The 16,570-nt window shown below is 37.0% G+C and overlaps 1 protein-coding gene across 1 annotated transcript in view; it reads right to left on the bottom strand.

Moving 5' to 3' along the window:
• CLCA4 (chloride channel accessory 4) overlaps window positions 1–16,335 on the bottom strand; it is a 31,518-nt gene extending 15,183 nt beyond the window's left edge. Inside the window, exons 1-4 of the mRNA XM_012464791.3 lie at window positions 16,101–16,335; window positions 5,286–5,426; window positions 5,001–5,148; window positions 1,536–1,644 (exon numbers count right to left, since the gene is read on the bottom strand). Coding sequence (XP_012320214.2) covers window positions 1,536–1,644; window positions 5,001–5,148; window positions 5,286–5,426; window positions 16,101–16,259 — 557 coding nt within the window. The 5' untranslated portion in view covers window positions 16,260–16,335. The remainder of the gene's footprint in view (window positions 1–1,535; window positions 1,645–5,000; window positions 5,149–5,285; window positions 5,427–16,100) is intronic.
• Between the last annotated feature and the right edge of the window lie 235 nt (window positions 16,336–16,570).

Here is a 16,570-nt window from a genome sequence, read left to right as displayed (position 1 = left end):
GTACCACTTTAGTTTGAAGTTCTTTGTAGATTTCTTCCCGAAGAAGATACTCCCAAAAGAATGGTACATGGCATAGACACAAGTGTTTTGATTATTCAAAGAGCATTTTTATCCAAAGTGAAATGTATTGGAAGCGAAGATTAGGTGCTGCCAAGAAAGATGGTAGAATAAAATATGATGGAGACAGTTCAGACATATGTTTTATGTATGAAATTGGCCAAAGGTACCCACGATTGCAACAAATATGCTGGGATGTGAACATATTTTGTCTTTGCAATAGGCTTTCAGTTCAAATTCAGGAAATGGTGAATAGTTTTTCTTCAGTTATTTAGGGAGTTTCATAAATATGTCCATGCTTCTATTGCCCCCAAACTAGGTGGACATGATGAAGCTATCTATGTAGAAAATCATGATGAATATTCTGCAGCAGCAGTTAGACATCTAAGGGGAATATGAGATAAACAAGTGCAATAAATGTAATACTCTCTAAAATATATGCCTGAAAATTGGTGCAACGGGGCAGAGGAAGGACCTTGATTGAAATCCTATACCTTTCAATTCACACATTAGTGTCAAGTCTTCAGCCCCAGTGGGACATCTAACATTGATGAGGTAACAGCACTAATTTTAATTTTGAACCAATTCTTCCCAATCATTTTGCTCTTTTGACCACATAATCAAAAGGAGAGTCTATTATTAACTATGATGCAGATGGTATTATTAAATAACATCTATAATCTCCAAGAAGTTCCTGCTTGGCTCCTTGAAGCTGCTTGATTTCTAACTCAGTCCACATTTAGCACTACTTAACCATGTTTGTGTATTATTGTGTAATGTAAATAACTGATCTTATCCCAGCATATTGTGAATCCATTTACATAGTGCCCAACTTCAGTGCAAGTGAGTTCTGGAAGGTATGGTAGAGAGGTATAAAATACGTTAAATTGCCAACCAAATGCTTGCCACTGAAATTATGTATGCTTTTTTTGTCTTTTTGAGATGAAGTCTCGCTCTGTGTGAGGCGAGGCACCTCGCTTTGGAAGCACAATTATGTATGTTTTTTTTTTTTTTTTTTGGAGATGGAGTTTCGCTCTTGTTACCCAGGCTGGAGTGCAATGGCGTGATCTCGGCTCACTGCAATCTCCACCTCCTGGGTTCAGGCAATTCTCCTGCCTCAGCCTCCTGTGTAGCTGGGATTACAGGCACGCGCCACCATGCCCAGCTAATTTTTTGTATTTTTAGTAGAGACGGGGTTTCACCATGTTGACCAGGATGGTCTCGATCTCTTGACCTCGTGATCCACCCGCCTTGGCCTCCCAAAGTGCTGGGATTACAGGCGTGAGCCACCGCGCCCGGCCAATTATGTATGTTTTAAATAGCAATCAACTACTTTAAGATACACTTTCTAAAGAAAAAGAAAGCATCATTTTGTGATATATTGTCTGCATTAAGACTGATTTTGGAAGAAATCAAAGTAAGGAAAATAAGCACAAATAAAAGCCTGAAGTCAGTTTAGAAAATTTAAATAGCCATGCCTTGTTGCTTCAATTTTTTTTGACTTAGCACTGTAGAAAGGCTGATCTTCATTGTACTCATCAAACACTCCCCACCGGAGGTGAGCCCACTCATGGACAAACAGTCTGCCTGTGGGAAAGCATTTCAAATACATGATCATAATTCCAGCAACACATTTCGTATCAAAATATTTTAAGAAGCTTCTCTTTCAATTATAAAATATATTTAGATTTTGATTTTCAACAACTACCAACATTTATATTTTGGTGTATAAAAAAGCCTATTGAAGTAAATTACATTATATTATGCTATATTATGTAACATATTGTCTTCTTATTCCACAACATGTTAAATCAATGAAACTATAAGGGAGTATATACTATAAGCAGAGCAGACTGGGATTTGTGTTTTGGTTCTTGGGGGTAAAAAGTCTTAGATAATACAATGGTTTATGGCTCTCCAAATTATAACCAACATAATTAGATATACAGTACATCTGTTGTACTGAAATACCACGTGGATGCGATTAGAAAAAAATGTCTAAAACTGCTCCCTATTATGATTTAAAAAAAATGGGAAACACTGTTATGGGCCAAATACAATTTCGGGGATGTTAAAATGAAGGACTTCATTTATGGTACTTAGCACATGTAAGCATTTATTATATGAAACGATTATTAATAATTTTCTATATATTCAATGCAATACTAGGTATTAAGAAATATAAAGATGTGTGAGATTTAGTCCTTCACTTTAGGAAATTTTGAGAGAGGGAGTTCAAATAAAATGATATTAAAAAAATTTTATTGCATTTTAGGTTCTGGGGTATGTGTACAGATCATGCAGGATTGTTGCATAGGTACATACATGGCAACGTGGTTTGCTGCCTCCATCCCCCCGTCACCTACATCTGGCATTTCTCCACATGTTATCCCTTCCCAAACTCCCTGTGCCCCACTGTCCCTCCCCTAATCCCCCACAACAGACCCCAGTGTGTGATGATAAAATGGTTTTTTAAAATAAGAATTTCACAATAAATGGAAGAATAAAAGTAAACCCACGGCTTGAGATGCTGAAATAACGAAAGTAAAATTTTCGTTTTAGTAATGTTGAGAAAAACTTCAGAGGAAACAGAGTTGGAGAAGCAGAGATTGGAAATAAAGTCTCTTTTGCTACAGTATGTGTTTCTGTAGCTCAGATTACCTTATATGAATCTGAAAATAGGAGGAAAATACCATAGTATGAAGAAGTCATGTTTCTTTTTTAAGTCCTTGCTATTCAAACTGTGATGCTGGACCACATCCATCAGCATCACCTGGAAGCTTGTTAGAAATGCAGAATCTTCAGGACACCCTTAACTTACCGAATCAGAAGCTGCACACTAACAAGTTCCCTAAGTTATTCTTCTACATATTGCACTTAAAAAACACTGGTTTCAGGTTTTCTAGGCAAATAGAACCAGGTTTGTGGGAGCAGATTAGAACCTTAGTAGGAAAGGAGAAAGCCCTCATATCAGCTACTGCAGTAGGAATTTGGTGAATGTTAAGAAAAATTTAAAACTCCCTATATCGGGCTCTCTTCTTAGAGAGTCCCCTCAGACTTGATTCCTTCTCAGGTTTCCCTGCCTCCCATGCCCACCTTAAAAGCAGCCCTTTTGACTTAGAATTCCATTCCCATCTACATCATTGTCTCATTTCAAGCAATTCCTGTTTCCATTTCTAATAACATTTCTCTCTTCCCCCTCCCCCCACCACGTGTCTGTGTGTACTTTTAATATGTGCTGTGGCAGCCTCCAGCCATACTGCATTGCTTGCCTGGGTGATCTAAATGATCTGTTGTGATTGTTGGTGTTGGTATCCTGATTATTACAAAACTGCATAGATTTTCAGAACTCTCTTAGTAATCTTATTTATCCAAAAATTGTTCTTTAGGATATTGTTTGTAGAAGGTAAGGTTTTTCTTTTGCAAACACATATATCAAATTATGCATTTGTGAAAAAGAAGAAAGATCTGTCTAAGAAGGAGGGGTGACCTGTCAGTAATAGAATAGGGTTGAGGTGTGGGATATGGGAAAAACCAAGAACTGATATGGGGATATGGATCTTATAAATTAGAGAAGCCTTTCTCTTCTAAGAAAGGTGCAGGTAGAGAAGGTATAGGTAGTAATGAGTTTGGAAATAGGAAGAATATAGAGATCTCTGTTTTATCAATCAGGGCATTAATGATGAGATTGAGAAGAGTGGCTGGAGATCTTGAGAAAAATGGTAGAAGGTTTAGGTCAGCTGCTGTAGGAATTGAGAAAGGGAGTTGAGAAGAGCTGAGTAAAAATATTGTAGAGTAGCTTTGAGCACTTCATTGAGCTTGGAAAATGTGTCTTAATAATCGTATCAATTGGTTTTATAATTTTCTTCAACATTCTTGAAAACATAACAGGAGCCAAAAATAAACTAGATGGATAATTCAGAAGATTTAGTAAACTGAATGAAACACAAGAATAAAAGTTGTAAGAGAATTGAACTATTTATACTTGTAGTTGAAATGACTGACTTTGCAGGACATGTCAGGTAGGAAGAAAGTATAACTAAAAGGGCACAAAGGATTAGAGGTGCCAAGGAAAATAAACATGATCAGGATAATATATGGGGAAGAGGTAAGACTGGGACGTGAGGAAATGATGGAGCTTTCAAGACTGGAGAGGGGAACTGGTCCAGGTAATGAATAAGATCAGATCTAGCTGAATGTTTGGGAGAGACAAGAGACTTAATAAGTGTTCAATGAACAGGAATAGAAGAGAGTGATTCTGGGGCATAGGGATTCAGAAAGGTTCCCATTGAACAGTGACACATGTGTAGCACCCTCTTTTAACAATAATTTGCATTTTTGTCTGTGAAATGCACTTTAGTTTGTTTTGACAAAATTATTTTAACATTTAGATTGAACTAGATGACATTGCCATTTTATAGGTCAAAATGATCAATTACAGACAATGTCATCTGTTTCAATGAAATAGGCTGATGATATCAGCAACTGATAGCCTAAGTGTGTTTTCTTGACCAGTAACTGGCAACATAACTCTTTCCAGCTTACTATACATCTGGCTTTCATGTAGCTTACCTGCGATTTGTTAATATCCAGCTATGGAGAACTGGAAAAATTAAAATCTAAAAACCATGCCGTAAGAAAAACATTTATTATTGCTTTTCTCTGTTTATATTTTTGTAGACACTGTACTGAGTACATTTATCTGGATTCTCTAGTTTAATGTAGAAGAAATATTTTATAAGGTAGAAACTTTTCTCTTTGCCATTTTGTAGGGAATAAGCACAGAGGCAGTAGGTCACTTGTTTAAGGTCACAAATAGCTAGTAAGCAGGGGAGCCAGGATTTGATTCTAAGGACTTTGACCCAATGACTTGCACACTTAACCTGAATAGAAAGTTATATGCTACACTCATTACAAAATTATTTTTTAACCAAAATTTCTACCTGATGGTCCATATTCATTTTGTTTTTTTCCAAGTAGAAAGTCAGGGGTGAAATGAATATGTTCGCCTTTCTCTCCACATTCTGCGAACTGCTTGGTGTATGGTTCATCTCTACCTGGGAGTGTAGGTGGTGCAACTATAACATCAGCCTGAGAATGTTGAAAAAGACTGTTAAATGTCAGAAATAAAAAGATAATATTCAGTTACAAAAACTCTTAAATAATTTGTGGCAAAACTGTGGAATATCAGAAAATATAATTTTTTAAGAGAAGATTTTAATACTTACATGTTTATAGTTTTCATACTTTGGCCTTTTGTACTGAGGATTTTCCTTCCAATTCTCAGGGACTAATATAGATACATTTCTGAAAAAGAATCTTTTTTCTGTGGCTTCAAACAGATAAGTAGAAGCTGTAGTCAACATATCCTGTCATTAAAGGCAAACATATGTGAGGATGACAAAGTTAGAGTGAACTAAATTAGCAGGGTTTTGTGACAGGCATTTCCCAATTTAAGAGTGGACAGAAAAGCAACAGACTGATGAGCAGGGTCTCTGCCTCATTATTCTAACTCTGCCACCTGTTAACCCTAAACCATCACTTAATCCTGCATGTTGAAAGGCTCCTCAGTTTTCTATAATCCTACCTTAAAAGGCAAATGCTTGTGTTTGGCATTAAGATGAATTGATTAATAGGAATATGTACACTGACTTTAGTATTGGAGTCACGTAAATGACTCCAATACTAATGTTAGTATCTTCTGGGTGACAGATCTTGGTTGATTTATGCAATGCTCCAAAGCTCAGTTTCCTCCTCTCTTCAGTGGACTATTACTATCTATCAATATGGTTTGCATAAAGATGGAATCAGTTATAAAGTATCCTACAAATAGGCAGTCTTAAAACTGTTGATATCATTACTATTTATAAGAAATCTTACTAGAAAACAGCCTTAGTTGATGCAAGCTGAGGAGGACACTCTATAGGAATGGATCATTGAAGAGGTTTCTCATTATCCTAACCCTAGGAGAAGGAGCTGGGTTGGGAGCCTGTGTGGGTGGGAGGTGTGATGAAAAAAATCCCATAGTAAAAGCAAAACTTTGATCAAAGAACTATTGCTCTGCCACCAATCTGACAATAACATCACCTTATATTCAGACCTATGAACTCATTTACAAGGACAAATAAGAAAAATAGTCCCTCCCAGGAGAAAGCAAACTACTTGGAAAATATATTTCAGGATATCATCCATAAAAACTTCCCCAACCTTGCTAGAGATGCCATCAGTCAAATTCGGGAAATACAGAGAATTTCTGCAAGACTGTACACAAGAATATCATCCCAAAGACAAAATCATCAGATTTTCCAAGGTTGAAATGAAAGAAAGAATGTTAAAGGCAGCTAGAGAGGAAAGGGCAGGTCACCTACAAAGGGAACTCCATCAGGCTAACCGTGTACCTCTCAGCTGAAACCCTACAAGCTCGAAGAGACCGGGGCTAACATGGTTTGGCTTTGTGCCCACCAAAATCTCATCTTGAGTTGTAGTTCCCATAATCCCTACGTGTTGTGGAAGGGACGAGGTGGAGGTAATTGAATCATAGGAGTGGTTTTCCCCATCCTATTCTTGTGATGTAAGTTCTCACGAGATCTGATGGTTTCATAAGGGGCGTCCTCCTTTGCTTGGCTTTCATACTTCTCCTTCCTGCTGCCATGTCAAGAAGGACATATTTGCTTTCCCTTCTGCCATGATTTTAAGTTTCCTGAGGCCTCCAGCCATGCTGAACTGAGTCAATTAAATCTTTTTCCTTTATAAATTACCCAGTCTCAGGCATGTCTTTATTAGCAGCATAAGAATGGACTAATACAGGGGTCTTTATTCAGCATTCTTAAAATAATCTCCAACCATGAATTTCATATCCAGCCAAACTAAGCTTCCTAAGTGAAGGAGAATTATGTTCCTTTTCAGGTAAGCAAATGTCAAAGGAATTCATTACCACCAGACCTGCCTTTTAAGAGATCTTGGAAGGAGCACAAAGGAAAGACTGCTACCAACTCCCAATATTAAAACAGACTTAGACACACAAACCAGTGTCACTATAAAGCAACCACTCAAACAAGTTAACATAATAACCAGCTAACAAAACAATGACAAGATCAAATCCACACATATTAATATTAACTTTCAATGTAGATGAGCTAAATGCCCACTTAAAAGGTACAGAGTGGCAAGCTGAATAAAAAAGAAAGACCTAATGGTATGCTGTCTTCAAGAGAACCATCTCACAATGGCATAAATGAAATGACCCATAGGCTCAAAATGGAAAGATGGAGAAATCTACCAAGCAAATGTAAAACAGAAAAAAGCAGGGGTTTTAATCCTAATTTCAGACAAAACTGATTTCAAACCAACAAAGACAAAAAAAAAAAAAAAAAAGACACAGAAGGGCATTACATAATGGTAAAGGGTTCATTTCAACAAGAAAATCTAACTATTCTAAATATACATGTGTCCAACCCAGGAACACCCAGATTCATAAAGCAAGTTCTTAGAGACATACAAAAAGACATAGACTCCTACTCATTAATAGTGGGAAACTTCCACATTCCATGGACAATATTAGATCATTGAGGCAGAAAATTAACAAAGATATTTAGGACCTGCTCACCATTGGACCAAATGGATCTGATAGATCTATACAGAACCCTCCATTCCAAAACAACAGAATATACATTCTTCTCGTCACCACATGGCACATACTCTAAACTCAACCACATAATTCGACATAAAACAATCCTCAGCAAATGCAAAATAACCAAAAGCATACCAAACACATTTGCGAACCACAGCACAATAAAAATAGAAGAGTAAGAAAATCGCTAAAAACCATGCGATTACATGGAAATTAAATAACATGCTCCCGAATGACTTTTTTTGGTAAATAATGAAATTAAGGCAGAAATCAAGATTTTCTTTGAAACTAATAAGAACAAACATACAACATACCAAAATCTCTGGAACACAGCTAAGGCAGTTTTAAGAGGGAATTTATAGCATGAAATACTCACATCAAAAAGTTAGAAAGATCTGAAATTAACAACCTAACATCACAACTGAAAGAATTTGAGAAGCAAGAACAAATCAACCCTAAAGCTACAGAAGACAATAAATAATCAAAATCAGAGCTGAACTGAAGGAAACTGAGACACAAAAACCATTCAATGGGAAAAAAATTTTGCAGCTTACCCGTCTGACAAAGGGCTGATACCCAGAATTTACAAAGAACTAAAACAGATTTACAAGAAAAAAACAAACAAGCCCATTCAAAAGTGGGCGAAGGATATGAACAGATACTTTACAAAAGAAGACATACATGAGGCCAACAAACATATGAAAAAATGCTCATCATCACTGGTCATTAGAGAAATGCAAATCAAAACTACATTGAGATACCATCTCACACCAGTTAGAATGGCGATCATTAAAAAATCTGGAGACAGCAGATGCTGGAGAGGATGTGGAGAAACAGGAACACTTTTACACTGTTGGTGGGAGTGTAAGTTAGTTCAACCATTGTGGAAGACAGTGTGGTGATTCCTCAAGGACCTAGAAATAGAAATTCCATTTGACCCAGCAATCCCATTACTGGGTATATATCTAAAGGATTATAAATCATTCTACTATAAGGACACATGCACATGAATGTTCATTGCAGTACTGTTTACAATAGCAAAGACCTGGAACCAACCCAAATGCCCATCGATGATAGACTGGACAGGGAAAATGTGGCACATATACACCATGGAATATTATGCAGCCATCAAAAACGATGAGTTCATGTCCTTTGTAGGGACATGGATGAACCTGGAAACCATCATTCTCAGCAAACTGACACAAGAACACAAAATCAAACACCACATGTTCTCACTCATAGGTGGGTGTTGAACAATGAGAACACATGGACACAGGGAGGGGAGCACTACACACTGGGGTCTGATGGGGGGAAATAGGGGAGGGACAGCAGGGGGTGGGAAGTTGGGGAGAGATAGCATGGGGAGAAATGCCACATATAGGTGAAGGGGAGGAAGTCAGCAAATCACACTGTCACATATGCACCTATGCAACAATCTTGCATGTTCTTCACATGTACCCCCAAACCTAAAATGCAATTTAAAAAAACATTCAAAAGATCAACAAATCCAGGATCTAATTTTTTGAAAAAATTTGTAAGGTATATATGCTAATAAATGAGAAAAAAGAGAAGATCCAAATAAACACAATTAGAAATAATGAAGGGAATGTTACTTCTGACCCTTCAGAAATAAAAATAACTATCTGAAGCTACTATAAACACCTCTATGCACACAAACTAGAAAACCTAGAAGAGATGGAGAAATTCCTGGACACATACATCTCCCAAGACTGAACCAGGAATAAATAGATTTCTTGGACAGACCAATAACAAGTTCCTAAACTGAATTAGTAATAAACAGCCAACAAACCAAACCAGCCAACCAACCAACCAAACAAAAAAAGCCCAGGATCTTATGGATTCACAACCAAATTCTACATGATGTACAAAGAAGAGCTGGTACCATTCCTACTAAAACTATTCAAAAAATTTGAGGAGGGATCTTCCCCAACTCATTCTATGAGGCCAGCGTCATCCTGATACGAAAACCTGATAGACACCCAACAAAAAATGAAAGCTTCAGGCCCATATCCTTTATGAATATTGATGCAAAAATTCTCAACAAAATACTGGCAAACTGAATCCAGCAGCACATCAAAAAGCTAATCCACCATGATTACTTAAGCATCATCCCCAGGATGCAAGATTGGTTCAACATCCACAAATCAGTAAATGTGATTCATCACATAAACAGAAGTAAAGACAAAAACCACATGATTATCTCAGGAGATGGAGAAAAGGTTTTCAATAAAATGCAACACCACAATAAAGTAGGTATTGAAGGAACATACCTCAAAATAATGAGAGCCATCTATGACAAACTGACAGCCAATATTATACCGAATGGGCAAAAGCAGGAAGCACTCTCTTTGAAAACTGGCACAAGACAAGGATGCTGTCTCTCACCACTCTTATTCAACTTAATACTGGAAGTCCTGGCTAGAGCAATTAGGCAAAAGAAATAAATAAAGGGCATCCAAATAGGAAGAGAGAGAGTTAAACTATCCTTGTTTGCATATGACATAATTCTGTACATAGAAAACCCCATAGTCTCAGCCCAAAAGCTCCCTCAGCTGATAAATGATAAATAGCTTCAGCAAAGTTTCAGAGTACAAAATCAGTGTACAAAAATCACTAGCCTTCCTATACACCAACAACAGACAAGCCGACAGTCAAATCAAAAAGACAATCCCCTTCGTGATTGCCACAAAAAGAATAAAATATTTAGGAATACAGCTAACCAGAGAGGTGAAGCATTCCTACAATGAGAATTACAAAACACTTCTCAAAGAATTGTGTCAGACAAGACACAAACTGATGGAAGAACATCCCATGCTCATGGATAGGAAGAATCAATGTCACTAAAATGGTCATACTGCCCAAAGCAATTTATAGATTCCATGTTATTCCTATCAAACTACTGACAACATTTTTCACAGCACTAGAAAAAAACTATTTTAAAATTCATATGGAACCAAAAAGAGCCAAACAGCCAAGGCAATCCTAAGCAAAAAGAACAAAGCTGGAGGCATCATGTTACCTAACTTCAAACTATACTACAGTGATGCAGTAACCCAAGGGGCATGGTACTGGATGAAAACAGGCAAAGACCATCAAAACAGAATAGAGAGCCTGGAAGTAAGGCTGCACATACACCACCATCTGATTTTTGACAAAGGTGACACAAACAAGCAATGGGAAAAAGATTCCCCACTAAATAAATGGTGCTGGGATAACTGACTAGTCATACACAGAAGATTGAAACTGATCCCTTCCTTACACCATATACAAAAATCAACTCAAGATAGATTAAAGACTTAAATGTAAAACTGAAAACTATAAAAACTCTGGAAGACAGCCTAGGCAAAACCATCCTAGACATAGGAACAGGGAAAGATTTTGTGACAAACATGCCTAAAACAATTGCAACAAAAGCATAAATTGACAAGTGAAATATAATTAAACTTAAGAGCTTCTGCACAGCAGAAGAAACTATCAACATGTAAACAGACAGCATGCAGAATGGAAGAAAATATTTGCAAACAATGCATCTGACAAAGGCCGAATATCCAGCACTTAGAAGGAATGTAAACAAATTTACAAGAGAAAAACAAACAACTGCATTAAAAAGTGGGCAAAGAACATGAACAGATGCTATTAAAAAGATGACAGACATGTGGCCAACAAGCATATGAAAAAAAGCTCAATATCACTGATCATTAAAGAAATGCAAAAAAAAACAAAACAAAACCACATTGAGATGTCATCTCATACCAGTTAGAACAGCTATTATTAAAAAGTAAAAAAATTAACAGATGCTGGTGAGGTTGCAGAGAAAAGGAAACACTTACACATTGTTGAAGGACGTGTAAATTAGTTCAATCACTGTGGAAAACAGTATGGTGATACCTCAAAGAGCTAAACGCAGAACTACCATTCAACCCAGCAATCCCAGTACTGGGTGTATACTCAGAGATAAAGACACATGCACATGAATGTTTGTTGCAGCACTATTCACAATAGCAAAGACATAGAGTCAAACTAAATGCCCATCAATAACAGATTGGATTAAAAAGTGTGGTACAGGGCTGGATGTGGTGGCTCACACCTATAATCCCAGCACCTTGGGAAGCCGAGGTGGGCAGATCACTTGAGATCAGGAGTTTGAGACCAACGTGTGCAACTTGGTAAAACTCCATCTCTACTAAAATACAAAAATTAGTGGGACATTGTGGTGCATACCTGTAATCCTAGCTACTCAGGAGGCTGAGGCAGGAGGATCACTTGAACCCAGGAGGCAAATGTCACTGCTGCACTCCAACCTGAGTGACAGAGGAAGACTCTGTCTCAAAAAAATAAATTGTGGTACTTATACACCATGGAATACTACACAGCCATAAAAATGCTCTCACTTATAAATGAGAAATAAATGATGAGAACTCATGAACACAAAGAAGAGAACAACAGACACTGGGGTCTACTTGATGTTTGGGGGTTGAGGTTGGGAAGAAGAAGAGGAACAGAAAGATAACGTTGGGTACTAAGCTTAATACCTGGGTGATGAAATAATCTGTACAACAAACCCCCATGAGTTTACTTATGCAACAAACCTTCACATGTACCCTCCAAACCTAAAATAAAAGCTGAAAAGAAAAGAAAAAAGAAGACACTATGGGTCATATATCAACACACAAACTTTTTATGGGTAGTAAAACTATGGCTAGCTTCCTAAGCAGAGTTGATTGTTTTAAAAGGGTAAAGAAAAGAGACAAGTCATAAGCATTTTTAAAGTTTTGAGTTTTTTTAAAAGCAAGTATTGAAATAAAAACATAATGAATGAATCAAACAGTGGTTAGCTAAACTATGAATATTTGGTACACAAACTCATTTTCAATAAAAACTAAATTTTCTTAAACATTAAAAAAAAAAATGTCCTTCCCTAGACCTTACTGTCTTGTGAGGAAATATAAGGATAAAAGACATTGTTTTGTTTTTTTTTTGAGACAGAGTCTCTCTGTCACCCAGGCTGGAATGCAGTGATGTGGTCTTGGCTCACTGCAACCTCTGCCTCCTGGGTTGAAGCAATTCTTATCTCTGACTGTATACTTGATGTGATCTTGGAGAAATCATTTTTTGTTTTTGGACCCCCAGTATTTCACAGGATTTCTTGAAGATATTAAATGAGAAGACTTTGTGAAGGGCTGGGAGAATGTCAGGAAACATTGTAAAATCTGGAAATGTCTATAAACAATTGAATTTCTGCTTGTAGTTATAGAAGACTATGTTAACAAAATTTAGCCCATACAAGTAATTCTTTCAAATAGTGATTTCTGAGTAAAGAAAAGTTTGATACTGACTTACTGTCCTCTGGACACTAAAAACCTATCATTCAGAATCAGCTGCATTAATTGATCTTTAAACATCTTTAGTAAAATGAATCTTTATCTTCTTCTGAAATATAAGAGTTACCGATAAGCAAATATCTCTGTGATGTAACAGAATTTGTAGGGAGTAAGTGACAAATGGCAGCCACAAAATCACTTGATTACAACTTAGGTCATCCCTATCACCTTCTGTAGGGTAATTAAAACATGCGGAAAGATCCAACTATGAGCAGCAGAACACAGTAGTGAAGAAATTAAACGTAAGAAATTAGTAGATGTTGATATCAGGGACAGGGAAAAATAATTTACAAGGCTGCACTACCAAACTCTGTATTAATAGAGTGTTATAGTTGAAAGAAACAGAAATCAGTGTCCTTGGTTTAGTCCTAGAGCCTGTCTCTTCTCCATTTGCATTTACTTAGTTATCTACACCCAGATTTTCATCCTTCATCATGAATTCTGATTCCTGCCTCCATCTACTTTGATGTTTCAGGAGTAACATAAATTCAAAAAACCCCAACCAACTCACTCTTGATTTTCCAAATGCCAAATTTTCTCTACTTAGTCTTCCCCTTCCCAATTGATGATAATTTCATCCTTTCAAGTGTTCAAGCAAAACTGTTGAATTCTTCCTTGACTCTTAAATTTCCTTCCTACCCTCACCTATCCCCTACACATCTTAACCATCACATCACTTAGACAATCTTTACCACAACCTACCTGTTCCTAGTCACCATCACTGCCCACCTGCAAGAGTTTCCTACCTTGGGTCCTTCTACAGCAGTAAGCTGCCACGAAGTTTATAGAGGATGGGTGACAAGTGGAAATTCTTTACAGTTTTCAATACTGCAGCAGTAATCCCAGAACATGCATGAGAACAACACCCTTCTCTGCTCAGAATCCTCCTATGGATTTTCATTAAAGAAAAGTCTTAAGTTTTTCCAGTGGTCTAGGCCCTGGCACCTTTCTAATATCAGCTCACCCTACGCTTCCTCCTGCTCATCGAGAGCTGTTTCTTCAGTTACATCAAACGAATTCTCACCTCCATGCTGTTTTTCTCCCCTAGGTTTCAATGGGCTCTTCTTTCAATCATCTCAGTTCTCTGCTCAGATGACACATCATCAGTGAGGCCTTCCTTGACTGCCCTACGTGAAATAGCAACTCACATTCTCCCCCAACCCAGCCCCACCTTACACTCCATATCCTACTTTCTGATTTGTTTTACTCCACAGCAACCTGCTATTAACTGACCTGTGATCCATTTACTTATTACCTACATCTCTGCAAAGAATATACACTGCATAGTGCCAACGGCTTTTAAAAAATTTAACTACTCTTTAGCATGTCATGCACATTCAATAAAGAATTCTTTAAAGAACAAACTGCTAATTTACAGATCAAGAAACTCAGCGTCAGGGGGCCCTGTGCCTTGTGTAGAACTCCTGTAGAATGCCATCTAAAACCTCCATCTCCCTCTGCCCATTACCATACTGTCCTCACTGCACCATGCTGCTTTTAGCTTCCTGAAGCACTAAGCAGTTTCCATAATAATTATTAACTATTAACTTTGTTTTCTTCTCCATAATTCAAACAGAAGACATTCCAATTTTTTTTCCCCCAGAGACGGAGTCTCGCTCTGTCACCCAGGCTGGAGTGCAATGGCGTGATCTTGGCTCACTGCAACCTCCGCCTCACAGGTTCAAGCAACTCTCCTGCCTCAGTCTCCCGAGTAGCTGGGATTACAGGTGTGTGCCGCCATGCCCAGCTAAGTTTTTGTATTTTTAGTAGAGATGGGGGTTTCACCATGTTGATTAGGCTGGTCTCAAACTCCTGACCTCCTGACCTGCCTGCCTTAGCCTCCCAAAGTGTTGGGGATTATAGGCATGAGCGACCGCGCTTGGCTGACATCCTAATTCTTGGGAAAAATATTTGCAAACTACTTATCTAATAATGGATTAGTATCTAGAATACACAAGGAACTCAAAAACCTCAAGGCAAAGTAATGATGATAGTAATAATAAGATTTAAAAATGGGCAAATGATCTGAATAGGCATTTCTCAAGGGAAGACATACATATGTCCAACAAGCATATGAAAACAATGCTCAACATCAGTAATCATCAGGGAGATGCAAATCAAAACCAGAATGGGATATCATCTCAGCCCAATTGGAATAGTTATTATAAAAAAGACAAAAAAAATGCTGGCAAGGATGTGAGGAAAGAGACCTATTATATATTATTAATATAGACATTATGGAAACCAGTATGGAGGTTCTTCAAAAAACTAAAAATAGAAGGACCACATGATTCAGCAATTCCACTAGTGGGTATATATCCAAGGGAAAAGACATCAGTGTATGGAAGAGATGTCTGCACTCCCATGTTTATTGTAGCACTATTCATGATGGCCAAGATATGCAATCAACCCAAGTGTCCATCAACAGATGAATGGTTAAAGTGTGGTATATAAACACAAATAAATACTACTTAGTCACTGAAAAAAAATGAAATTGCTTCATTTGTGGCAGCATGGATGAGAATGGAGGACATTATGTTAAATGAAATAAGCCAGGCACAGAGAGATAAATATCACATATTCTTACGCATATGTAGGAACTAAACCAGTGTATCTTACGGAGATAGAGAGTAGAATGATACTTACCAGAGGCTGCAAAGGATAGGAGAGAGAGGGGAAATGAAGAGAAGTTGGTTAATGTGTATAAAAGTACAGTTATATGACAGAATAAGTTCTAGTATTTGATAGTACAGTAGGAAAACTAAAGTTACTGATAATCTATCATGCATTTCAAAATAGCTAGAAGAGAGTAATTATAATGTTCCCAACACAAAGCAAAGATAAATGTTTGAGTTGATGAATATGCTAATTAATCTGATTTGATCTTTACAAATTGTATACATATATAGAAATATTACTTTGTATGCCATAAATATGTACAATTATATGTAAATTTAAAATAATAGTAAAAAAACTAAAAATTAATGAAAGATATTCCATTTTGTCCTTACCTGTATTTGTTCAATTATTTTCTCATCTTCTGGCACACTAGGATCTATAACAATGATAATATCTTCAAAACCATTGTTATTCAGCCTAATGAAGGAAGTATTTGACCTGTGCAGCAGGTATAGAACTAAGAGGAAAACAAAACCTCTTAATAACCCCATTGTTCCTCTCTAGCTATTCCTGGTTTGTTCAAGAGGCTTTTCTTTTCTCTCTCTCTCTCTCTCTCTGTCTCTGTAAATATATATGTGGAATATTTATATTCCTAAAAGTTAATCAGTATTGGTTGATTACGGGATGTTGACTGTATAAAGGTACATGTAGGGAAAGATATGACTAATTCACATAATTGTTTTATTGCATGTTATCATAAAAGTGACTAAGAGTAAAAAAAATCAGATTTTTTTATAAAATGCATTGCACATTTCCTCTTGGAACACATTTTTATTTTGTTATTGTTTTTCATATTCTAAGG

This window comes from Aotus nancymaae, unplaced genomic scaffold, assembly GCF_030222135.1.
Source record: "Aotus nancymaae isolate 86718 unplaced genomic scaffold, 86718_ANA_hifiasm-v0.15.2.pri h1tg000007l, whole genome shotgun sequence".
Taxonomy (NCBI): Eukaryota; Metazoa; Chordata; class Mammalia; order Primates; family Aotidae; genus Aotus; species Aotus nancymaae.
The sequence above is the reverse complement of the archived record's forward strand: the minus strand, read 5'-3'. Positions and strand labels throughout refer to the sequence as shown.